General features: G+C 38.9%; 1 protein-coding gene across 5 annotated transcripts in view; it reads left to right on the forward strand.

The window, feature by feature from the left end:
* The first annotated feature begins 9,044 nt into the window (after positions 1–9,044).
* PCNX4 (pecanex 4) overlaps positions 9,045–27,389 on the forward strand; it is a 48,115-nt gene continuing 29,770 nt past the window's right edge. For 4 of the 5 annotated variants that reach the window (XM_014864641.3, XM_014864643.3, XM_044773686.2 and 1 more), the window contains exons 1-2: positions 9,045–9,184; positions 19,616–20,358. In XM_014864641.3, the coding sequence (XP_014720127.2) occupies positions 19,670–20,358 (689 nt within the window). In that variant the 5' untranslated portion in view covers positions 9,045–9,184; positions 19,616–19,669. Of the gene's footprint in view, positions 9,185–19,615; positions 26,852–27,389 lie in introns of those variants that run through there. The other variant, XM_070513713.1, reaches the window with a different exon arrangement.

Below are 27,389 nucleotides of genomic sequence, written 5' to 3' on the forward strand. Positions count from 1 at the left end.
TGCAGAGTGAACAATAACTTAGATCTTATTATTTCTGATTAAATATGCTTTCTATAGCTCTATGAAAATCATTGGCTTTTTTCCTTCACAGTAAGGGCACATTTCTTAAATTTCCACGATTTTAATCTGAAGTTCCCATGTCCATTTATCCAAGAAGGAAGAAATCAGTTATTGAGTTCATGCTTTGAGAGGAATGAGAAAAATACTGGTCTAGTAAGTGGAGATGATGAAAAGAGGACAAAGCATTGCAGAGGGCTCTCGGGTAAGGCTGCTTTTGTTTCTGAACGAACAAGTCAGCCTCCCTCGGAGGAGGCAGTAACGGATGCGATATTGGTGCTATAATCAAAAGAAGGGGAAAACCGGCTCAGGGCCCTCCTTCTTATTAAAGATTGTTCTCTGTCTCATAAGAGACAGACTGCAGACAGAATGCAAACACTATTCACTGTGTGCATCAGGAGAAAAAGGAAAGAAAATTCTTTCTGGAAGAATACACATCACATTCAGGTTAGTATTGTTAAGATGTAGTATATTTTTAAAGAAAATGTATATTGGGGAAAGGAGACACAGATAAAGAAAGGAAGTCTTTTTATAGAGTAAATGTAACTTTTAGGTTTCCATAGCCCAATGTTCTAGCCCAGTACCTTTGGGCATACCAATGATACAAGAACAAGTTGCCAGTGATACTGAATTGTGGAATTCAAAGCGTACGCCTCTACACTAATTGGGCCATATGGAATAAAAATATTTTCTTTGATTTTTTTCAGAAGAGAGTATGAGTATTTCCTTTTATTACATGTGTTAGGCAGGACATACATGCCCTTAAAAGAAAGCTTGTCTCTAAAATTTTATTCGTTATTGTTGCCAGGAGAAAATGTTACAAGGGAAAAAATTCACAAGGAAAAAAATCCATAGGATAGTTTTATATAAAAACCACAAATAAAAATGTTCCATTGTTTGTTTCTGAATATATGATTACCTTTACAAGTAAATGCATCTTTTTCTTGCATGCTGCTCTTTACTGGTACATACATTTTCTAATAATTACAAAGTCTTTTAAGAGGAAAATCCCTATGTAAAAACATGAATCTGATATTTGGCTTGAAATTCATAAATAACAGATTTTTTAAAATGCAGTGGGATTAGTAATCATTCTAACATTCATTTCTATATATTGGTTTCATTTAAACTAAGAGCCTAAAAGGCAGCTCTGGTAAAATTTTTAAAAAGTTACTGGTGGGGCCAGCCCGGTGGCATAGTGGTTAAGTTCGTGTGCTCCGCTTCGACAGTCTGGGGTTCATAGGTTCAGATCTCAGGTGCAGACCTACACACTGCTCGTCAAGCCATGCTGTGGCAGCATCCCACATACAAAAAATAGAGGAAGATAGGCACAGATGTTAGCCCAGCACCAATCTTCCACACACCCCCAAAAACAAAAGTGGCATAAATTTTATTAAAATAAATTGTACCTTAAATTATATTGCTACACACAAGCCACATATGCAAATTTCTTCCATTAACACTTAGTCATTGCTGGTTCAATAAAATAGGATTCCCATGTATTTTATTTTCCATATTATACATAACATATACTTTTTATATGTACAAGTATTTTACATATATGTATCTGTATAAATAGACTAATAATACATGTAGTCTATATATATACTAAAAATTAGGATTTTATATGCACCATTAGAAAGAAATCCTAATAATTTTGAGAATGTATACATAAATTCAGTAAATGCTCTCATTTAGTATAAAATAAACTAATTTTAAGGATTCCTATTAATGAAACACTGAAATGGTCCAGAAGCTAAGCAGTCTCTCATTACCAGAGCTCAAAATTTACCAGTATACCAAATACCTTATTGTAATTTTCAACTGTAATATAACTAAAAAATAATATAACATTTCTCTCCCTATGCAAGCATCAATATTGTAATCATTTATTGATAGAAACTAGCAACTATAGTTTCAAAATTATTTTCTGGATAAAGGTACTATTATAAAAACCAAAAGCTACTATACCATTTTTCTGGTTATACAGTGGCTTGGTGGGGAGTTTTTGATTGTCAATTTAATTGTTTGTTATGTTATGATTTAAAGATTATAAAGCAATACATATTGATCATTAAAAATATATTAACACTCAAATAAGTAAGGATAAAAAGTAAAAGTTCTTCTTCCTATCAAACCCCAGTTAACTTCTTCAGAGTCAACCTCTTCAGAAGTGAACTTCTATCATAGCTTCTTATGTATCCTTCAAAAATAAGCATATACAAAGCATGCTCATGCATATGTCTAGTTTTTACACAAGATCATACTACACAAACTGTAATTTTTAAATTTTTTACTTAATATAATTTGGACATGTTTGCATAGCTCCTCCTTTTTTACCTAAATTGTTTAACCTGTTCCCTATTGAAAGATGTCTTGTGTTTTGCTATTATAAATGTTCTAAGTACATCTTCATACAAACAGTGCTGCATACTTAGGTATGATATCTGTAAAGTATATTTCTAGAGATAAAATTTCTCTGTCAAATGGAACTTAATTTTAAATTTTTGTTAGAGTCAAGCTAAGTTTCACAATGTACCTCCAATCCATCACCTCACCAACATTGGTTATTGTTAATATTGTTGCTGTTATTTGTATTTTACATATAAATTTTATCTGCCAATAAAATAGGTTATTTGCCAATAACTCTTCTGTCAATAGAAGAGGTTAATTGATGTTCCAAACCAAGGTTAAAGACTATAAAATCTGCACAGTCAACTCTTAATTATGGTGCCAAACTAAAAGGGAATTATTGTAATTAATTCAAATCTGTGTGTAACTTAATTTTTGAAAGGGTCAAATTGTAAATACACCAAACACAGAGTTTGGTTACTCTTAAAATTTGATCTTTCAAGTGAAGTTATATTTACAAACTCTTACAAAATGTAACATAATTTAAAAAATGAAACTCTAGCCTCTTAAGTATTTCAATTTATTGATTTTCAGTCTACCATGTTCCCTTTTTAAACAACTACCTAAAATAGGTTTCCAGTGGTGATAGCTTTCTAAAATAATATTAAGGGAAATACTCCTAAAATTAAAAACTAATCTGTGAAGGTATTGATGTGAAATAATAACAAAATTTAAGAGATACACAAGAAAATTCAAAATTATTCATAAAAACCCAAATCTGAGAAGCTCTAATGTTTCACCCTACACTCCCCATCAGTAATTACTGAAAATTTTCAGAATTGCAATTCAAAATATATTAAATTTTACAACAAAGCATAAAACCAATTAATGGCAAAGCTACGATTACATTATACATTGTTTATTTGATGCTTCTGTTTATGAATGGTTATAAGAAATTTTTGCTATATTAAAGGAAGTTTCAGTATGAAACTTTGTCATTAACAATTGGTCACTCCCTGTCTTTAATATCCTCATAACTCAATGTCACCCACCCACATGCCTGTGAACATTGTGGGGTACACTAACACTTCTACCCACCACGAGCCCATTCACACGGTCTTTGTATGCATTTATAAGCACATCCTGATCTGTGCCATAAAGCAATGAAATGAATTTCAACAAGCCAGGTAAGAAATCTATCATCTTATTTTATAGTCCCTTTCTTCTTCTCTCCTGATGGTTTTCTTTGTACCCACTAACATCCAAACCTTGGCATTCTCTTCCAATCTCATGATCCCAACTACTTTTTTTTTTTTTAATGTAGAACACTCCCAAATCCTTATGTCTTGATCTCTCTCCCAAGGTCCAATCCTATATATCTAACTGGACATATCCCACAAGTCCTTTAAACACACGTCTCAAAGTGAATTATCTTTCTTTCCAAAGCTATTCTTCCTCCTGTGCTTATTTATTTTAGGGTACCTCAAACTTTGTGGTCACTCAGCTCGAAGGTTGGGCTCATCTTTTTTCTCCTTGCCACAGCACCCTACTCCCACCTCGATACAATCCTTTACCAAATTTTAGCAATTATACTGCCTTCCCCTGGAAGTCCATCCTCCTAATTCCCTGAGGCTATTTCACCTCCTCTTTAACCCATCCTATCCTGTGCTGCAATTCTGCTTGGTTATTTTCAGAGCCTTCTGGTCAATGGTCTCTGGGTAATGGGGCAGAGTGAGGGGTCTATGTTTTCTTGGTTTTTTTACCTTTCAGCAAGAGGAGTAACTTGGGTATGAACTGCAAATGGGCATTACCATTACACAAAATCAGGAATGCCACAATAATGCCTGGACAAACATTTTCTCTGACTGAAGAAGCAGCTCTAGATTTCTTTTTTTTTTTTTTTTTTTTTGAGGGAGATAAGCCCTGAGCTAACATCTGTGCCCATCTTCCTCTATTTTATATGTGGGATGCTGCCACAGCATGGCTTGATAAGTGGTGCTAGGTCCACACCCAGGAGCTGAACTGATCAACCCTGGGCTGCCGAAGCGGAGCACACAAACTTAACTGCTGTGCCACCGGGCTGGTCCCAGCTCTAGATTTTTGATAAGGTTTCATTTTGGTGAATGAGCAGGGTAACAGAAAAAACACGGATCTTAAAGATATACAGATACGTGCTCAACTCCAGATCTTATTTATTTTACTTTTCCGAAGCTCAGATTCCTTACATTTTAAATGAGAATAACAATAAGCTACCTCATAAGGTCAAGACTAAACAAGGTGTATAAGTACCTGACTCTACGTACACTCTAAATATTTGTTAAATGAAGGAATGAACAAATGTACCCCTACCTGGAACACCTCCTCTCCCACATCTTCATCCAGCTAACTTCTACTTGTCTTTCAAAACTCAGTGCAGCCATCTGAATTTCCCTAGAATGATTCCTATGTCCCACCTCTGTGTTTCTATAGCTCTGGTGCATACCTGTTTATCACACACTCTGGAATTACTGATGTCTTTCTTGGTCTCCAAAGTTATATTTTGGTAAATTTCTTGAGGATAGGAATCATGTTCTCTTTGACTTTGTATCTGCAATTAGTGTGGTTCCTGGTAAACAGCATCTACTATCTCAACAAATGTTGAATGAATACTTTATTCACAAGTAACCAAAGGCCTTGTAACATAAGCTTTACTAATTTTACTCTAAGAAAGTGCAAAGTACAAACATATTGGAAAAAAAGAAAAATTTAACCACCAATATCTACAGCCAGTATTTCGACAACAAAAATGTTCATTCTGGTTTGGTCATATGTAACTCAGGGTCACAAAATGGGCATTATAAATACAGCCTCTCTACAGAAAGATAATAGCTCATCCTCACTAAGTACTTAAGCTGTGTCAGTTACCTTACAAAGCCATTTATAGTTATTTGACTTAATCCAATCTATACAACTCTGTGGGGTAAGTTCTGTCTCTATCACTAGCCCTATTTTAGAACATACGAAAACTGGGGCCAGAGAGATTAGGTAACCCAAGAACACACAGGTAGTGAGCGTTGGGGTCAGGGTTCCAACTCAGGCTTCCTTCCTGACTCCAGAGTGTCTACTCTCAACCACACTACACTGACTTCCCAGCACTAGCTGGTGCTTCAAAGACGGTTAATGTGGTCCCCTGACCCATGATGACTGAGACTGTCTTCCCCCAAAGAGTGGAAAACATTACTGATGGACTCAGAGCACATTTCCCTGTCGCACCAAACTATGAAAGGTTATTTCTGAAAGTTGTGTCCTTGAAGACAAGTATATGTACGTCATTGACAGTGCACAGCACGCAGTTTTTCTCACATGCTTTTGTTGACGAAAATAATCCATAACCAATCTATAAATGAAAATTTGGGTGAGTTTATTCTGAGCTTAAATCTTAGGATTATAACCCGGGAGAGTCTTTCCATAAAGGAACAGAGCACTCCAAAGAAGTGGGGGTATAAGTGTGGTTATATACCCTCAAAGAGGGTGTTTCACATATGATTGAAATGTCCCTCCCACAATAGTCACAAGATTGCCCTGTAGGCACAGCACTTGATGGACACAGCAGGTAGTGGGTCTACCATCTTGGTGGGCGTAGCAAGAGGCAAGTCTATCGTCTCAAGCTGGGCAGTCACAGGTGAGGGCAGCAATCAGTTTCTAGCCTAAGGAAAGATACTTAATCCTTAAGGAGATGCCAACGTTGGGAGGGGGAGGGAAGTTGCACCTTCATCTCAAGGGCCTTTTGCTCTTGCCATAGGGAATCTCTAAAGCAGATATACAATGCATGCTCAATGGCCTCGGTCAGGCCCTTTTGGAAAGACAAGGTCAGGCCGAATTAGGTTTACACCAAATGGCTTCCTCATATATTCCAATATATCCTATTACTTGCCATTTTTATTTGTCACTTTCAATAAGCTACACTTTTCCTCTGGATAGAGCTATATCTTCTTTATAAGCCTTGGCTTTCTTTCGACAGAACACATACAAGTTTTTCCTATTGTCGGCAAAAATAATTCATAACCAATCTATAAATAAAAATTTGGCTGAGTTTACTCTGAGCTGAAATTTGAGGACCATGGCCCGGGGCCTTTCTTCCCAAAGGAAGAAAGGGCACCGAAGAAGTGAGGTATACAGAGTGGTTATATACCCCCATACAGGACGTTTCCCATATGATTGTAATGTCCCTCCCACAACAGTCACAAGATTGCCCTGTCGGCACAGCACTTGATGGACACAGCAGGTAGCGGGTCTGCTATCTTGGAGGGCATAGCAGGAAGCAAGTCTATTGTCTCAAGCTGGGCGTCACAGGTGAGCAGAGCAATCAGTTTCTAGCCTAAGGAAAGATGCTTAATCCTTAAAGAAATGCCAATGTTGGGAGGGGGAGGGAAGTTGCACCTTTATCTCAAGGGCCTTTGCTCTTGCCATAGGGAAAATCTAAAGCAGATATACAATGCATGCTCAAGGGACCCAGCCAGGCCCTTTTGGAAAGACAAGGTCAGGCCGAATTAGCTTTACACCAAATGGCTTCCTCATATACTCCAATATATCCTATTACTTGCCATTTTTATTTGTCACTATATAGCCTGAAAACTTGAATGCTTAAGGATTAGGCCATCATTTCCAGTAAAACCAGAAAAGAAAAAAACGAAACAGGCCCCATCTATAGTTCTGAGACAACGAGATCCAAACGAGACCAAAAACGAGGCAACCCTCAAACCACTCAGCAGTCCCAAATACGCAAACTGCTAGGGTACCAATCAGGTGGAAAAACGCCGGTAACCGGATGCCTACAAACAGGCTTCCGGGTTCCTTTACACGACCCTCTAGGTCATGAGACTAATTTAAAGCTCTCAGGGGCCGCGTTGTGGACCTGACGGCAGCCTGGAAGGCGTCCAGGACAGGGGCAGAAAGCAGACTTTGTGGGAAACGGAGGCGGCGGCGCGGGGCGCACAGAGAACTTTTAAACCAGCGAAACTGGGTCCTCTGCGGCCGCCCTGCAAAGATTCCCGGACTGGAAGTGATGAGGATTTTAGGCTGGTTACTTTTAAAACTGCAGATGAGAAGCAGGCTCTGAGGACTGGAATTTTGCTTGCCCTTCTGAGAGACATTTGCGTTTGTGAAGGAAGTGGGGGGTGACCTTGTAGGGACCCGAAATTGGCCACCCCAGTATATGTCTCTTTGGCATCAGGATTGTTTTGGGCTGATCGCTTTCGATAAACTGTGACAGGGAAGGAGGCTCTGGGGAATGGAACTTGCCCTTGTTGGGACACATTTACATTTGTAAGGTAAATCTCTATCTGTAAAAGGTGCCTCCCTCTCTGTACCAGGAAGAAGAGGAGAGATGACCTTGTCCCTAGAAGCTCTTAATGGGGAAGGCAAGAACTTAAGTTGGTTGCTGTCTGGCAATCTCATGTAACTGGTTTAGGGTGGTGGCGCCTAACCTTTCTAACCTTTACTTGATCCGATTTGATTCTTGTCTAAAAGTCATGGGATCACCCAACGACCAGACCCCACCTGCACTGATACCATTTTAACTTTTTTTCATGTTCTTTCCTTTGTCTTGTAGAGATGATTCACATACCCATGCCTTATAAAATTAGCCCTAACCCTCAATTCAGGGCAGCAGCAGGAGCTCTGACTGCCCGTGGGTCCTGTCCCCACGCACCAGCTCTGCCTGCCCATGGGTCCTGTCCCCATGCTATTCCACACTATTCTCTAAATAAAAGAGCACGACTGCCAGATCTTGAGAGTCTAAGAAATCTTTCTTTCGACTCCTTGGCTCACCGACCCCGCATCAGAAGGACCGCTCATGCGAACAGGTCGCCATGGCTATTTTTTTTTTCCAATTGTAACACGGGTCTTTTGCCTTTATTAATAAACAGATACCCTAGTAGCACGTTTCAATGACGGGCATTTTGGTTTCTTGCATTTAAAAATGCAGTCACATATTCATTCATGGAAAAAAACCAATCAACGGGCGAGAGCGAGCACGTAAATGCAGTTCCAAATCTTCCAAGCCGAGCAGGACGTATGACGTATCCCTTAAAAGCCTTTATTACCGTCAGCCTGTTGGGTGGTGACGGCCAAAGGGCAGACGTTGTGGCTAATGGAGGTCGCGGGACCCCGAACGGCCGAAGCCGCACCAGCCTCCAGACTGGTCAGCTCGACCACGGCGGCAGAACGCTTGTAAAATGGCGGGCGCAAAGCCCTCCGCCCGACAGCACTACCCCGCGGAGGAACGTCACGTCACCGGGGCAACGACGCTCCTGCGTAGGGGCGCGGCTCGGGTCAAAAGTCAGGGCTGGCGTCGCGACCCCCTCGTCGCTAGCCGCATCCGGACCCCAAGCGAGGCCCGAGGCGGAGGGGTTGGTACGGCCGCCGCCAGGCGAGCTTCGTGCAAGGCCTGGAGGGAACGAAGCGCACCTCCGTCCGCGCTCCGCGTCTGCTGGCCAGAAGGGAAGCGTCCCCTGCGACCACGGTCCCCGGGCGGGGCGGGCCGGTTCTGGGCCCGCCCCCGAGCGCGCGCTCTGTCCGGCGCCGGCGGCGCCCTCGGGAGTTGACGTTAGCCATGGAAACGCCGGGCGGGCCCGGGCTCCACCGAGCTGCGCTGGGCCCTTGGGCGCCTCAGCTCCTCTGCCTCCGCGTTCGGGCTGCAGGCAGCCCCCCGGCGGGAGCGCACAACCCGGGTTTACCTGCAAAAATGCAGTCCCCGGGATGCCTTCGCGTCGCCTCTGCCCTCGGGTGACTCGAGGTACGTTCGATCCCCGACACCGACCTGGCGACTTCGTGGTCGCCTTAGTTTCCAAGCCTGTGCAGAGCCACGTTGTTCTTGCAATTTTAACTGCCGCAGGTTTTTCATTCTTGGTTAAAAAACCTTTAAATGCGATTATTGCACTTTTTAAGATTTAAGATGAATTCAGTTGCTGGAGGTACCATTCCAGTGTGATTTTCGAAAGACTACTGTAGCTTGTTGAGTTGTAGCGTTTTGTTTCCAAGAAACACTTGCGAAATGGAAAGTGGCCCTTTGAGTCTGGATTTAGGGATGTCCTCGTTATCCCCAAAAAAGTTTACGAACTGCCCTTAGGTGGTACTGTCCTCTTTCTCCCCGTATCTCCAGTTAAACCACTTGTGCCCCAAATTGGTCAACTCAGGGCCCCCTGAACAGAAATAACTTTCCCCACTGATCTGCCCCCTCTCTCCACAACCCTCAAGAGAAGCTATCAGGCCTCTGAATTGATTTTTCTCCCCTACACCAATCTGTCATTCAGCTCTATAATATTAGGTGTTTTTTTTTTTTTGCTTCAGTAACTCATTCCTGCAATTAGGGCAAAGGCCATCCTTTATTTTATTGGGTGTCCACCGCCACCCATGCTAAATCCCTACACCTTTATCATAGCATCCAGAGCCAGCCATTTAGTAATTTAACTGTTAGGGCACCTGTCAACTACTCTTAAATTTAATATTTAAAGTGCTGCCTACTAGTTATTAACTGTTACAGAAAATACCAGGTCGGGAACCTTTTCTGTTTCTTTTTCTTATGTAAGAACTTTATTGAGATATAATTCACATTCCATACAATTCCCCTGTTAAAAGTGTACAATTCAGTGATTTTTAGTATAGTCACAGAATTGTGCAACCATTTCTATAGTGATGTTTAGAATATTGTCATCACCCAGAAAAGAAGCCCTGCACCCTTTAGCGATCATTCCCCCCAGACTCCCCCATTCCCACTCTCCCCACCAGCCCTAGGCAAGCGCTATTTTCTGTCTTTATGGATTTGCTTCTTCTGAACATTTCATATAAGTAGAATCATACAATATGTGGCCTTTTGTGACTGGCTCCTTTCACTTAGCATCTCTTTTCAAAGTTCATGTTGTAGCATGTATCAGTACTTACTTCTTATTTATAGCCTAATAATATTCCATTGGAGGGATATACCACGTCTTATTCTATCTGTTGATGGACATTTGGGTTGTTTTCAGCTTTTGGCTGTTAATAATATTCTGCTATGAATGTTCATGGACAAATTTTTGTGTAGAGTTATGTTTTCGTTTGTCTTGGGTAAATACCCAGGAATGGAATTGCTAGGTTGTGTGGTAACTCTGTTTAGCCTTCTAGGGAATTGCCAGACTGTTTTCCAAAGCAAATGCACCATTTTACATTATCACTTCAGGGTTCTGATTCCTCCACCACCTCGCCAGTATTTGTTCTTGTGTCTTTTTGATAGCCAGTCAAGTGGATTTGAAGTGGTATCTCATTGTGGTTTTAGTTTGCATTTCTCTAATGAGTAATGATATTGAGCATCATCTCGTGTGCTTACTGGCCATTTATATGTTATCTTTGGAGAAATATCTATTCAGATCCTTTGCCCATTTTCAAATTGAGTTGTTTTTTCATTATTGAGTTGTAAGAGTTTTTTAGTATATTTTAGAGGTAAGTCCCTTATCATGTGTGATATGCAAAAATTTTCTCTTATTCTGTGGGTTGTTTTCACTTTCTTGATAGTGAGACCCTTTTCCACTTGTGTTTCTTTATCTCTTATCAAGGAGGAGTCCTTTGCCATTGCGCTCATGCTGGCTTAGCTCCTATTTTGACCTTTTGTAGATTCCTCTCAGGCCCACCTTTCCCTGAAAACTGTTTCTCCCAAATTATCCTTCTACTTCTCTATCCTCAAAATAAAATTCTCTTTCATTTGGCAGTAGCTCGTTGTGATTGAAAAACTCAGTCTGCCACCAACAGACGTTGTGTGTTGGTTAAGTCACAATATTTGATTCTCAGTTTTCTGTAAAATAAATTGATTTATTTCTGTTATTTCATGTGAGTAGTAGACTTCATTCACTTGATGCTCGATTTTGAAAGAGAAGCTTGTTAACCCATTTGAATTCATAAGATGGGTGAGGTGTGGGAAGGGTAGACTGGGAGAGAAGCGAACTATCAGCTGGCCCAGCTGCCCTTCTATGAGGCTGTGATGTGGCCTTTGGCGATTTCCTACCATCTTAGACTCCGTAAGTAATGGAATGCGATCAGTTCATATTCAAGTGTTACACACTTGGGAAGGGGGAATCGTAGAACGGACAGCTCATCATTCCACCTGTGAAAGATTGCCGATACTGCAATAAATAGATCCTTTGAGCTATCCAGTCACCATTCCCACCCAGTCGGTTTCCTCTACAAACCAATTCCTGTGAATGTACAGAAAAGTATTAGATTCAAAGACACCCCCCCCCCCAAAATCTTGAATTTGAAGAAATACTATTTTGTGCATGCAAAGAGATGTTAATATGCTTGTTCTTTCCTTTTAAGACTCCTTTTAGGTGTTTGGGTAGATTTTCCTTTCATTGGTGGGGGGAGGAGCGTGCTTACTACATAATTGATGAACTGTAACATGAAATATATTTTTCATGTTAAAGCACCGTATGTCTTTCAAAAGTCTCGTCACGAATTTAGCTGTTTGTCCATGGCATGGCATTTAGTTAAGATCCCATAGAGCATCTTCAGAATTATAGGGGTAGCTATCTTTGCGTTTCTAGATTCCCTCAACAGTTAGCAGTTGTCTATCAAAAAAGTCCACACGTGCATACTTTTTAGAACTGCTCTGGTAATAACAGATGTTTTTTATCCAGAGCAACTGAGAATTAAGTTGTTTCGTATTTTGCTTTTTGAGTACTTAGGTATAGGCCCTTTTGTTTCTTTTCCAGAGATGAAGTTTTTTGTTGTCCAAATTAGTGCTGATGCTTGGAAAAGTAGCATTTTAGTATATTTCCTTTCAAATTTTTAAAAATACTTCTTAGGAACACGGATGAGTGCATTCTATTCATTACTCTACTAACAAAGTTTGTATAGACTTTTTTTGTGTATGTGAGGAAGATTGCCCCTGAGCTAACATCTGTGCCAGTCTTCCTTTGTTTTGCATGTGGGGTGCTGCCACAGTGTGGCTTGGTGAGCAGTGTGTGGGTCTGCATCTGGGATCCGAACCCGTGAACCCTGGGCTACTGAAGCAGAGTGCACGAACTTAACCACTATGCCACCAGGCTGGCCCATCTATAGACATTTTTAAACATAAGCAGGAATTACTTTTTCTTAGCAAGTTTAATTTTATTTAATAATTTTAGGTTATTTATAAACTAACTTTATGTTTCTTGCTTGTTCTCTTGATTATGAAAATTAAAATAATTCCAGAGTTGCTTTTACCAGTAACAGTTATTTGAGAGGAAAATGATCTCTAGCCCACTGGATTGTAAACTCCTTTGGATCAGAGAGCAGCCTTATTACCATCACCTTACGCATTGGAGGTACTCAAAAGTTATTCAAAAGTTTAAATATGTGGAAAATACTAATTTATCATTTAGCTGTTTCTCTACAAAAGGAACGATAACACATTTAGTCTATATGAACAACTATCAGAATGTAATCTTTAATCCATACCAGCATCTTCTAACAGTGCTTCAAGAGCAAAGTAACATAGGGGGATAAAAAAGGATTGTAATATATCTCAGAGTTAATATCCTTCATATAAATAAAGTTCTTTCAAATTAATAAGAAAAGTGAACACTTCAATAGAAAAGAAAGCAAAGGACATGAGGAGGCAATTTACAAAAAAGATAAATGGTATTTATCTACATACAAACACGGACACATATATGTGTAATGACTTTTCTCAGAGACATAGACCATATTCATGAAATAATAATAGGATTCTGTAAAAAGGAACATCCAAGGATTAAAGACATGCTCTTAGAAGTTAAAAATAGGAGAGCAAAGATTTAATAAAATTTGACAACTATATTAGAAGATAGTAAGTTTCCTTAAAGTACAACAGAAATACAGTTGAGGCACAATGCAGAAGTGCTGAGTAATTAGAACCCTTGTACACTGTTGTTGGGAATACAAAATGGTCCATCCCCTATGGAAAGCACTGTGGAGGGTCCCTAAAAAATTAAAAATAGAACTACCGTATGATCCAGCAATTCCACCTCTGGGTATTTATCCAAAAGAATTGAAATCAAGATCTCTAAGAGGTATCTGCACTCCTGTGTTCATTGCAACATTATTCACAATAGCCAAAAAGTGAAAGCAAAACAAATGTCCATCATCAGACGAATGGGTAAAGAAAATGTGCTTTGTCCATACAATGAAATGTTATTCCGCCCTAAAAAAGAAGGAAATCCTGCCATATGTGACAACACGGGTTAGCCTGGGAGACGTTATGGTAAGTGAAATAAGCCAGTCACGGAAGGACTCATACCGCATGATTCCACTCATATGAGGTACCTAAAATCATCAAACTCCTAGAAACAGAGAGTAGAATGAGGGTTGCCATGGGCTTGGAGGAGAGAGAAATGGAGAGTTGCTGTTCAACAAGTATAAAGATTTAGTTAGACAAGATGAGTAAGTTCTAGAGATCTGCTGTGTAACATTGTGTCACTAGTTAACAGTACTCTGTTATACACTTAAAATTTTGTTGAGGGTAGATCTCATGTTAAGTATTCTTACCATAAAAATATCTGAATCTAATAGAGCAAAAAAAAAGTATAGATCCAATGAATGAAATCAACCAATCAATACAAATAATGATAGATTAAATAAAAAGTAACGTTTGCTAAACAAAAATCAAACAGTTGCTAAAACTTCTATTTCTAGGAATTCTATTTGCTGAACTTAGAGAACTATAAATTTAGTATAATCCCAAAAACTGACAGTTTTTAAGATCTTTTTGTTTTAAGAGATTTTCAGGCTGGCGTCTTGCATGATTGCTGAGTTAAAGTTTTGGTAACTAAGAATTCACTCCTACTACGTTGCCCAAATTGATCTCTGTTTCCTGCCCTGCTGGATAATTTGTAAGAAACATGGCTCAAGTTCCAAATAAAGCCAGATTTCTATGGCTATTTTGTTGGCCCACTTTCAGACTAGCATATGAAGAAAGCATATGGCCTAAATCAGTTGTGATGTCATCTATCCCTTAACCTCTCTTTTCATAGCTTTTTTTCCCCCTAAGCCTTGAGCCATGTTTCATTTTAACATGTTAGAGGTAGCAGTCATATGAATGCATCAGCAGTCTTTCAGAGTGTATGCCAAGTTCTCATTCAGGGCATAAGTTTTAATTATTTGGATTCTACTTTCCATGCTAGTAATCCAGAGTAGGCTTTAGAAGATCTCTCTATATAAGTGTAACTGTTGCTTCCTACAAAGAAAATATTTTTTAAATATTCCAGGATCTGTAATTAAATTAAAAGTCAAACAGTTCCAATTTATCATAATTTTTACCTTAATGAATTTCCACTATCTGTCATGTAATCCTCTTTTGCCCTTAAGATATTAGAAAAAATACCTATACTTTAAGTCAGTGTTTCAGCAAACTGATATTCTTGCTACCTGTCAAATTTCCCTCAATTGTTTTCCTTATGTACCTTTGTTCATAACATTCCTCATTGGTATATTTTTTTAATTCTCCTTGGCTTGCCTAAATGTTTAATGTCCTGATTGAAGCCCAGGCCAGTGTTTCTCAAAGTAGTTTGCGTAAAGCACTACACAGGTGATCTGTTATTAGATCTCGTGGGAAAAATGGGTTCCAGGGTCAAATAAGTTTGGAAAACTCAAATGATACATGGTAAGGAGGTTTGCAGTGGTGTTTTTTTTTTAACTTGAGAGATGTCTCAGAGTCTTTAGTTTGCTGATATCCATTCTGACCCTTCAAGATGACAGTCTAGTATGTAGTTTCTCAAACTTCATTGACCATAGACCCCTTTTCAAGAAACATTCTGTAAAGTAAATAATCCTGTATCATTCAGCCTTTCTTTTAATATCCCATTAAAAATCACCATTGCAGAGTCCTCGTCCAAGCTTCTAAGGCTTCTTGAGGGAGCTGACGTTCTCTTCGTGCTTCTAGTCTGCTCTCCGTTTGTTATTGATTGCTCCTGCTTTCTTTTGCCTCTTCTGCCTGCTCTTCCACCTCTACTTTTCTCCCCCAGAATGAACTAGCTCCTCCTTTCTGATAATGAAGGAAATTAAGTGTAGCATAGGATGGGTAAATTGAACTTGGACTTCTGACATGTTAGAATTCTTCAGCCATTTCCTTCTCCATGGGAGAAACTCAGAAAGAGGTGAACAATACGAGAAATACCCTATGTTGATAGATGTTACAAAATGAGTAATATGAGCAAGAAATGTTTTTGATACACAGAAGAAAGGCACAGTTTGGCCTAAGTGCTCTGCAAAATTTTCAGGAAGGGTTATACTGAATCTTCAAAGTCGACTAACATTACTAATTAGGGGAAGGGAGGAGGGGACATCCCAGGCAAAGGAGAGGGAATGAGCAGAGGCTCTCAGAAGGCAAAGTGCAGGATGTGTTTGCAGGGCATGGGGTCGAGAGTTCTAGAGGGTATTTGGTAATTTGAAGAGGTGTCAAAATGTTATATGTAAAATATACACACACACAAACACAGCCTTCTGTGTGTATGCCTTCTGAAACTTTTTACACCTAGACAAACTATATACAACCGTGCATACAGAGTGTGTACTATTTCTTTAAATACAAATGAGATCATCAGTGTGTTTATTTTACTTTTCAGTACATCATGGGCATCTTTCCATGTTCCCGTATCACCAGTACATCTGCTTCAGATTATTCCACTGTTTAGCATAATCACAGAGTATTCCATCAAATGGATAAGAACACTTAAACTAAGCTTTAGAGAAGACTCAGAAGTACTAAAAGGTAAATGAATATGGGTAGTAACATGCAGCTGGGTAATGTAGTTTATAAGGTATCCTCAGTTTCTGGCTTCCTTTCCCAGCGAGCCATCTCATCTTGTTCCTGACTTGCCTCAGTGGAATAGGAGGGGCCAGCTGTCCCCTAACCCCATGGGGAAATTTCAGGCACATCCAGACTCTTCAGAAAGCCCAGGCCAGGCATCCAAGCTCATTTTCCTGTCTGATAGCATCTTTCATAGATAATTGAAATCAGAATGTTTACCCCAACTCATGGGAGTGTGCCCTTACTTACCCTATGCCTTCTATAAAACAGTCGTAGCAGAATAGAGTACACTGGGCTGACATCAGTACAGGAGATAAGCTCATTCAGAGGGGAGGGAGGCAATCTTTTCATTCCCTGTGATTGAACCATCAACCACTAAAATTTCGTTTGGCTTGTGGTTCTGTTATTTTGTTGGTACTTGCAGGGCTGTCACGTAAGTAAAGCTATGACTTTACTTTCACGTAAGTAAAGCTATGTGCAAAACTAAGACCAGTGGCTGGAAGATATATGACAGTAAGTGTTTACAGTTTAAAGAACTTCCTAACAGTATAACAAGAGGTGCTCTAAGGTGGTAAGTCTTAATGGCGACCCAAAAACCATTCCTCATGCCCCAAAGCCTTCTCCAGGGCTGATACCGGTTGGGTAGAACTGACTTGCAGAAAGACGTTTTTTGTTTGTTTGTTTTGCTGAGGAAGATTAGCCCATGGCCACAGATGACAAGTGGTGTAGGTTCATGCCTGGGAACTCAACCCAGGCGACTGAAGTGGAGCACACTGAACTTAACCACTAGCCACTGGGGCTGGCCCCAGAAAAACTATTTTTAACTGACTTGGAAGAAAGGCTATTTTAAGATGCCTTTAAATTTTTTGTGTGTGATAAGATATAACAAAGTTTACCATCTTAACCATTTTTAAGTGTACAGTTCCGTGGTATTAAATACATCCACATTGTTGTGCAACATTACCACCATCTATCCCCATGATTCTTTTCATCTTGTAAAACTCTATACCCGCTGAACAATAACTCCTCATTCTCCTCTCCCCTCAGGCCATGGCAGCCATCATTCTACTTTCTATGATTTTCACTTCTCTAAGTGCCTTATATAAAAGGAACAATACAGTATTTGTCTTATTGTGACTGGCTTATTTCACTTAGCATAATGTTCTCAATGTTTATCCATGTTGTAGCATATTGCAGAATTTCCTTACTTTTTTAAGGCTGAATAATATTCTGTCATGTATGTGTGTGTGTGTGTGTGTGTATATATATATATATATATATATGTATAATATCACACACCACATTTTGCATCTTTTGATGGACATTTGGGTTGCTTCCATGTTTTAGTTATTGTGAATAATGCCGCTATGAACATAGTGTACAAATATCTCTTTGAGACTCTGCTTTCACTTCTTTGGGGTTTATATCCAGAGGTAGAATTCCTAGATCATATGGTAATTTGATTTTTAATTTTTTGAGGAACCACCATACTGTTTTCCACAGCAGTTGTACCATTTTACATTCCTACCAACAGTGCACAAGGTTTCCAGTTTTTCCACATCCTTGCTACCACTTGTTGTTTTCTGAGTTTTTTTGACAGTAGCCATCCTAATGAGTGATTTGCATTTCCCTAGTGATTAGCAGTACTGAGCATTTTTTTCATGTGCTTATTGCCATTTGTATATCTTGTTTGGAGAAATGTCTATTCAAATCTTTCACCAGTTTTCGAATTGGGTAGTTTGGTTTTTTGGTTGAGTTTTAGGGGTTCCCTATATATTCTGCATATTGAATTCCTTATCAGATATATGATTTACAAATGTTTTCTCCCATTCTGTGGTTGCTTTTTCACTCTGTTGATAGTGTCTTTTGATGCACACACTTTTTTAATTTTCATGAAGTCCAATTTGTCTATTTTTTCTGTTTTTACCTGTACCTTTGGTGTCATATCCAAGGAGTCATTGCCAAATGTAGTGTTAGAAGCTTTTGTTCCATCTTTTCTTCTGAGTTTTATTGTTTTAGGTCTTACGCTTAGATCCTTGATCCATTTTGAATTAATTTTTGTATATGGTATTAGGTAAGGGTCTAATTGCATTCTTTTGCATGTGGATATCCAGTTTTCCCAGCACCATTTGTCGCAAAGACTATCCTTTCCCCATTGAATGATCTTGGTGCCCTTGTCAAATATTTGACCATATATGTGAGAATTCATTTCTGGGCGCTCTGTTCTAATCCGTTGGTCTCTATATCTGTCTTTATGAAGATGGCTTTAAACTTAATTTTTGTTTTCTAGCCCAACATATAATCCCTGAGGTAATACTTTGCTAGCTGATCTTGTGTCAGAAAACTGTTTTTCAGAATAAGCTGTTGAATATATCCCAAGAAAAGGAAAAGAAGAGAATCCATGTTGTTTGATAATTAGATTTTTGTGGCCTTTAAATGAAAATAATCTAGACTAAAGCGTGTACAAGTCCTATTATTGTTTCATGCTTTCCTGGTTCTGATAGTTTCAGAAATTGACAACAGAAAAACTAAAAATTGACTGATGAAGTGGTTTGCCTGTGGTAAGCATGCTAATAAACATTTACTCTGACACCTGGAGTCTTTGATTTCCAATTTATTGTTCTTCCCACTATATGTTGAGCTGCCAATGGCTTCTTATTGAAATGCTACTATTTTAGCAGGATTTGACTTTTTAAATTGTCGAAAAATCCTAAATTTATTGTAATTGTAAAGTGATGTGACTAACACTTAGTATTTCTATTTCTCTTTTCCACTTCTGTTTCCATGTCAATTGAAGGGAATTATAAAGAATATCCTTATTTTATAGAGCACGGGTTGGCATACTGTGGCCCATAGGCTAAATCTGGCTCCCAGCCTGTTTGGATAAATACCATAAGGTTTTATTGGAACACAACCACTTAGATCCATTCATGTTTGTATTATCTATGGCTGCTTTTCCGGACAACAGCAGAGTTGAGTCATTGTAACAGCGACCATGTGGTCCACAAAGCCTAGAATATTTACAGGCAGGCCCTTTACAGAAAAACTTTGCAGACCCGTGTAATAGAGGAGAAAGTTAAAAAACAAACAACGAAAGCTCTCAGGGAAACCATCAGTTAAACCACTGGCAGATTTGAATTGAGAGTACTGGCTTCTTGAACTTTCCTCTGACCTCAGAATCTAAAAATGTGAGTGAACTTAAGCTCTCATTCCAAATACTAAGTTCTAGATAAATTAATAATGACTTTGATTTTTTTTTAAATAAAAAATAACTTAGCAACTATTTGTTTAGTGCCAAGTATGTGTGATGCAATGGGGAAGAGCTGGAGAAGTGAAATTATAAATCCTGCCCTTAAAGGAACTAAGGAGTGAAATAGAAATCTGGGGATTCATCGCCATGTTTTAAGTGTGACTTTTTTCTTTTTTTAGAGTCTGCTGTTACAGAAGAGGATGTGACTTTCTGAATAATCCCGAGGGAGAAGGATGAGTCCAGATGTGCCTCTGCTGAATGATTACAAACAGGACTTCTTTCTGAAGCGCTTTCCACAGACTGTTCTTGGAGGCCCTCGACTCAAATTAGGCTATTGTGCCCCTCCTTACATATATATTAATCAAATTATCCTTTTTCTAATGCCATGGGTTTTGGGTGGAATAGGAACACTCTTGTACCAATTAGGCACCCTGGAAGACTATTACACAGCGGCACTTTCAGGTGGACTAATGCTTTTCACCGCATTTGTCATCCAGTTCACAAGTTTACACGCCAGAAACAAATCGGTGACGGTAGAAAGAATGCTGCCCACAGATATCTTAGCGCAGGAAGATGAGCATGAATTTACAAGTTGTGCTGGTGCTGAGACTATCAAATTTCTAATTCCTGGCAAGAAATCTATAGCCAATACAGTTTTTCATTCTGTTTTTGCTGGATTAATCTGTGGTCTTGGAACATGGTATCTGCTCCCGAATAGAATAACCTTGCTGTACGGCAGTGCAGGAGGCACTGTGCTACTGTTTGTCTTTGGATGGATGACATTATGTATAGGAGAATATTCATTAATTGTAAACACAGCTACAGAGACTGCAACTTTCCAAACCCAGGATACTTATGAAATCACTCCTCTTATGAGACCTCTTTATATTTTTTTCTTTGTTTCTGTAGACCTTGCACACAGGTAATAAGCTGTGAAATGCTTTATAGCTTTATTTTTAAGCATACATAGTAAGAGCACTCTCCTGGGTATTAAAAAAATGAATCTATGAATTGAAAGTCATACGGACCAAATCTTTGCATGATAAAGTTGTTTTGATGATTAATCTCTTAGGACTAAGCTATGTTAAACATTCATACTAAAGCAGTAATTAGGTCATGTTGAAGAACAAAGAGAAAACCCGTTATTAGATAAATAAGTAAAATTTCAATACTGTGTTTCACTTTAAATAAGGAGCTATGAATGTATACAATAGTCTGACTGAAACCTATGAAAAAAGATGGAACTTTCCTGTGAGGAGAAAATGAAGGATTTAAAATTTATACACATAAATATTATGTATAGATTGAGTGAATTTATGATGAATAGAATAACTTATTTCTAATTTTGTTGTAGTAACTATATAGAAGGAATATAGATTTTCTAACCAATTTACTACAGAAGAAAAATAGAAAATAGTGTTTTTAACAAAGTTGCTTGCAAAATTGTTTGATAACCCCTTTGCTTGCTTTTTCTAAATCTGACTTTTCTTTCTTTGTTTCTGTAGATTGCAGCTTTCTCTTTCACAGGTTAGTGTCCAGGTAGAAATGTACAGGCGTGTTATGGAGTGAATATTTGTGTCCCTCCCAAATTCATATGTTAAAGCCCTAACCCCCAATGTGGTGGTATTTGGATATGGGGTCTGTGAGAGGTAGGATAATGAAGGTGGGCCCTGGTCTGATGAGAGTAGCGCCCTTATAGGAAGAGACACCAGAGAGCTAGTGAGGTACAGTGAGAAGCTGACTATTTGCAAGCCAGAAAGAGAGTTCTCACCAGAACCCAACCATAATGGCACTCTAGTCTCAGGCTTCCAGCCTCCAGCACTGTGAGAAATAGATTTCTGTTGTTAAGCCACCCAGTCTGTGGTATTTCGTTATGCCTGCCCAAGCTGACTAAGATTTCTATACCAAGAGGTGGGGTGCTCTTGTACCAAATACCTAAAAGTGTAGAAGTGGCTTTGGAACTGGATAATGTGTTGAGGCTGGGAGAGTTTTGAGGTGTGTTCTAGAAATATGGACAATTCTCGTGAGATCTCAGACAGAAATGAAAGTGTTATTGGAAACTGGAGGAAAGGCAGTCCTTGTTATAAAGTACCAAAGAACTTGGCTGAAACATTTTCCATCGTTTTATGGAAGGTAGAACTTAGGTGGTGAAATTGGATACATAGCTGAGGAGATTTATAAGCAAAGTGTTGAAGGAACAGCTTGATTCCTCCTGATTGCTTATATAAAATATGAAAGGAGAGAGAAGAAGGAATTGCTAAGCAAAAAGGAGCTAGAACTTGAAGATTTGGAAAATGTTCAGCCTATCTATATTGCAAAAAAATGAGAAAGTATGTTCTGAAGAGAATGCCAAGGTCTGGATTACCACTCAACAAATAGCTTATGGGGTTATATGAACAGAAACACTGCCAATTTGGACTAAAGGGTACTGAGACAAGCTGAAATGAATGAAGGCTGTTAGACTTCTTAGATTTGACAGGACAAGGATGTTAGAGCTCTTTGGCTGTAAACATGCACTATTCTTTAAGAAGAGAGAAAAACAACCCCAAAAGTGATTCAGAAATTATCAGGGCTACTGCCTCAGTTTCAACAAGTTAGAAGGCCTCTGCTGGAAGCCTTGGGGGTGGTGCCGCCCTGTAGAGCCGTGAGGGTGGGACCCCCATATAGAGCTGTTTGGGCAATGTTGCCGCCCTGGGGGCCTGGAGGGCAGAGTATGGAACTTCTTCAGCATTAAGACCTAATGGAAGTTGCCTTGCTGGGTTTTGAGATTCTTTGGGACCTGTCACCTTTTCCTTTCCTGTTTCTCCCTTTTGGAATGGGAATGTTCATTCCGTGCCTGTCCCACCATTGTGTTTTGGAAGCACGTAACTTGTCTGGTTTGACAGCTTCACAGCTGGAGAGGAATTTTGCCTCAGGGTGGAGCATACTTTGAGTCTCTCCTGTATCTGATTTAGATGATATTTAAATGAAACTAAAGAATTTAGAGTTTATGTGAGAATGAGTTAAGACTTTCAGGGCTGTTGGGATGGAATGAATGTGCTTTGCATATAAGAAGAACATGAATTTGGGAGAGTGGGGTGGAACAGTATGGACTGAATGTTTGTGTTCCCTCAAAATTCGTATATTGAAGACCTAATCCCCAGGGTGATGGTATTTGGAGATGGAGTCTTTGGGAGGTAACTAAGTCATCAGAGTGGCCCTGGTCTAATAGGATTAGTGCCCTTATAAGAAGAGGCACCAAAGAGCTTGATCTCTCTCTCTCTGTGTACTATTCTGAGAAGTTGTCTGTCTGCACGCCAGGAAGAGAGTTCTCACCAGAACCTGACCGTGATGGCACTAAGATCTCAAACTCCCTCCCTCCAGAACCGTGAGAAATAAATTTCTGTTGTTTGAGCCCCTTAGTCCATGGTATTTTGTTATGGCAGCCTGAAATAAGACAAAAGCATTTAAAAATATTTAGCCAGTTTGTGTACTGAAACTGACCTGTTCTTAGGTGTCTGCTGTGCCTTAACTCTTAGTCTCTTCTAATTGTGCTGCATTTATGGACCAGAGGAGACATGAGAGGATACCCTTATATTTCTTCACCTAATTAAATATGTAAGAGGAGAATTGATTTATGGGAGATTAATTTGTAATTAGTTTCTTAGTACCATTACCATTTACTAACCATAAAATATATTACAGTTAAATGTTTGATTTTGAAAAGTTAGCAATAAAATTGAGTTTAAATGTGTATGTATACATTTCACCCCTTTTTAAAGATTTAAGTTTATAAGATGATTATTTTCAGAATACATATTCTTGAGTTACCATCTTGCTCTGCCATTTCTGAAATCAGATGTTATATGCCTGCTATACTACATCTTTGCAAATGATGCCCTAGATTCTTTCATTTTAAAAAAAATCTCCCTTAATTTATAATTTGGTTACCTTGACTTTTTGCGTTACTCGTTGCTAAATGAAAAGCCGTGAAATGTTTTATACTCCATTCTAGTGGAGTGTAGTAACACTAGTTTGATTTAATATACAATTTTAATATTTAATTATAAAGAGATTTTTTCAACTATAACTAAAAGAAAAGGCAAAGGCAGTCCACAAATCTGTTTTTAAAGAAAAAAATGACATGTTTGTGCAGAAAAGTTACCCCCTACTTCACTTTTAGAAAATTTTTAGCTTCTAATTAACAAAGTAATAAAGAATCAATATCTTTATACAGTAGGTGTGATATAGCAGATAAATAATGTATAGAATGTGTGCACTATTCAAATTTGGACAGGTGTCAGATATATAAAATTATGTCTTGATTTTATTTCAGAGAATGTGAAAGTCGAAGAGTTGAGCCCCACAGTGTAGTAATCTTTTCTCTTTCCCCATTCTTTATTCTACCCAGTACGGTTGTATATTAAAATTTTTAAATGACTTCTGTGCATTTATATTAAAGACAAGTGTTAAATTTACAATGCTTAGTTCATGGACTCTTAGGAATTGTTTGAATGAATGGTAGATATTTATTTCATCTTAGCCACTATGAAACAGAATATCTTTTTCTGGGCATGTGGATCTTAGTACAGAATTTGGAATATTTTTATGGTTGTTAGATTCAAAACAAAGTTGTTTTCTTGAGGGCTTAGACTTTTTTTGCCCTAGAAAATTCCTCTTGCATTATCAGAAACATTAGAATTTAAACATTTTTTCTTATAAAAGAATTAACCGCAATAATCATCTATTTGGGGCTGAGTCATACACACAGGAAAGTAATCACAATGTTTGGTTAGTTCAGTTACGTGTGCTTATATTTATTTAAGATGTCCATGTATATAAATACTTTTCTGTGCGATTGCTTGCTGCTTACTTTAAGAACAAAAAGGGTAAAATTGAATTTGGGTAAAATATTTCCTGAGTACACATTATTTTTACACAAATTATCTTATCTTTGAATATGTTAACAAGAGAAGTATTTTCTTTAAAAAACCCCACAAAACTATACAAATCTCATGTTTTCCTTGACCTCCCTGTGGCTTATTGTGTGTGGTTTGGTTTTCTTTTCTGTTACTTGAGTGTTTTTTTCTCAGAATGAAATGAATTTTATTTTAAAACCGCACTATAGAAATTATTGTCGTCTAATATAGCATCACACTGTTAACCTTGTGTTCATTAATCCTCTGCTTGTAAAAATTTGAAGGACAAGCATTATGAGGCACAGGTGCATTAGCTGGCCTAGTCCTGGTATCTGTGTGAGCAAATACATTATCCCATTATTATATCCATAGTTGCTATACATTTGCTTCTGGACTGTTAACATTCACCTAAGTGGATAATTATTACAGAAGTTGCCTTTCTTCTTGACTTTGATTCCCAGCAGCTCAGGTATTCAAGTACAGTTATGTTACAGGCATACCCGATTTTACTACGCTTTGCTTTACTGTGCTTTGCAGATAATGCATTTTTTACAAATTGAAGGTTTGGGGCAACCCTGCACCGAGCAAGTCTGTTGGCACCATCTTTGCAACAGCATTTGCTCACTTCCTCTCTCTGTGTCACATTTTGGTAATTCTCACGATATTTTAAACTTGTTCATTATTCTATTTGTTATGATGATCTGTGATTAGTGATCTTTGATGTTACTATTATAATTGTTTTGGGGCTCCACGAACTGCGCCCATATAAGATGGCGAACTTAATCGATAAATGTTGTATGGGCTTTGACTGTGCCACCGATGGGCCGTTCCCTCATCTCTCTCCCTCTCCTCAGGCCTCCCTTTTCCCTGTGACACAATGATATTGAAATTACGCCAATTAATAACCCTACAGCCTCTAAGTGTTCAAGTGAAAGGAAGAGTCGCACATCTCTCACTTTAAATCAAAAGCTAGAAATAATTAAGCTTAGTGAGGAAGGCATGTTGAAAGCCAAGACAGGCCGAAAGCTAAGCCTCTTGCACTAAACAGCTAAGTTGTGAATGCAAAGGAAAAGTTCTTGAAGGAAATGAAAAGTGCTGTCCCAATGAATATATGAATGATAAGGAAGTGAAACAGCCTTATTGCTGATACGGAGAAAGTTTTAGGGATCTGGATGGAAGACTAAATCAGCCACAACATTCTCTTAAGCCAAAACCTAGTCCAGAGAAAGGCCCTCACTCTTGTCAGTTCTTTGAAGGCTGAGAGAGGTGAGGAAGCTGCAGAAGAAAAGTCTGAAGCTAGCAGAGGTTGGTTCCCAAGGTTTAAGGAAAGAAGCTGCCTCCATAACATAACAGTGCAGGATGGAGCAGCAAGTGCTGATGCAGAAGCTGCAGCAAGTTCTCCTGGAGATCTAGCCAAGATCATTCATTAAGGTGGCCACATAATCAACAGATTTTCACTGTAGATGAAACAGCCTTATATTAGAAGAAGATGCCATCTAGGACTTTCATAGCTAGAGAGAAGTCAATGCCTGGCTTCACAGGGCTGTCTGGCTCTCTTGTTAGGGGCTAATGCAGCTGATGACTTTAAGTTTAATCCAGTGCTCATTTACCATTCCAGAAATCCTAGAGCTCTTAAGAATTATGCTAAATCTACCCTGCCTGTGCTCTATGAATGGCACAACAAAGCCTGAGTGACAGCAAATCTGTTTACCACATGGTTTACTAGTTTTAAAAAGCATGGCTAGTTTGATCTTCTAGCCAGACCACTAAAACTTTCTCCATATCAACAATTAGGCTGTTTTGCTTTCTTATCATTCGTGTGTTCACTGGAGTAGCACCTCTAATTTCCTTCAGGAACTTTTCCTTTGCATGGTTTCCTTTACATGGTTTTACATGGTTTACTGAATATTTTAAACCCACTGTTGAGACCTACTGCTCAGAAAAAAGAGATTCCTTTGAAAATATAACTGTTCATTGACAGTGTACCTGGTCACCCAAGAGCTCTGCTGGAGGACGTACAAGATTGTTGTTTTCATGCCTGCTAACACAGTATCCATTCAGGAGCCCATGGATTAAGGAGTAATTTCGACTTTCAAGTTCTTAAGAAATTTTATTTTGCAAGGCTATAGCTGCCATAGATAGTGATTCCTCTGATGAGTCTGGGCAAAGTAAGTTGAAAACCTGGGAAGGATTCACCATTCTTTGCCATTAAGAACATTTGTGATGTGTGGGGAGAGGTCAAAATAACAATATTAACAGGTGTTGAGAAGAAGTTGATTCTAACCCTCATGAATGACTTTGAGGGGTTCCAGACTTCAGTGGAAGAAGTAAACTGCAGATGTGGTGGAAACAGCAAGAGAACTAGAAGTAGAAGTGGAGCCTGAAGATGTGACTGAATTGCTGCAGATGAGTAGTTCCTTCTTATGAATAAGCAAAAAAATGATGTCTTGAGGTGGAATCTACTCCTGGTGAAGATGCTGTGAAGATTGTTGAAATGACAACAAAGGATTTAGAATAGTACGTAACCAGTTGATAAAGCAGTGGCAGGAGTGAGAGGATTAGTTCCAGTTTTGAAAGAATTTCTATCTGGGTGAAATGCTATCAAATAGCATCACATGCTATGGAAAAATCATTCATCAAAGAAAAAGTCAATCGATGCGGCAAACTTCATTGTTGTCTTACTTTTTTTTTTTTAAAGATTTTTTTTTTCCCTTTTTCTCCCTAAAGCCCCCTGGTACATAGTTGTATATCCTTTGTTGTGGGTCCTTCTAGTTGTGGCATGTGGGACGCTGCCTCAGCGTGGCCTGATGAGCACTGCCATGTCCGCGCCCAGGATTCGAACCAACGAAACACTGGGCCGCCTGCAGTGGAAGTGCAAACTCAACCACTCGGCCACAGGGCCAGCCCCTCATTGTTGTCTTACTTTAAGAAATTGCCATAGCCACCCAACCTTCAGCAACCACCACCCTGAGCAGTCAGTAGCCTTCAACAGAGAGGCAAGACTCTCCACCAGCAAAAAGATTATGACTGGCTAAAGGCTCAGATAATGGTTAGC

The sequence above is a fragment of the Equus asinus genome, chromosome 7, assembly GCF_041296235.1.
Source record: "Equus asinus isolate D_3611 breed Donkey chromosome 7, EquAss-T2T_v2, whole genome shotgun sequence".
Lineage (NCBI taxonomy): Eukaryota > Metazoa > Chordata > Mammalia > Perissodactyla > Equidae > Equus > Equus asinus.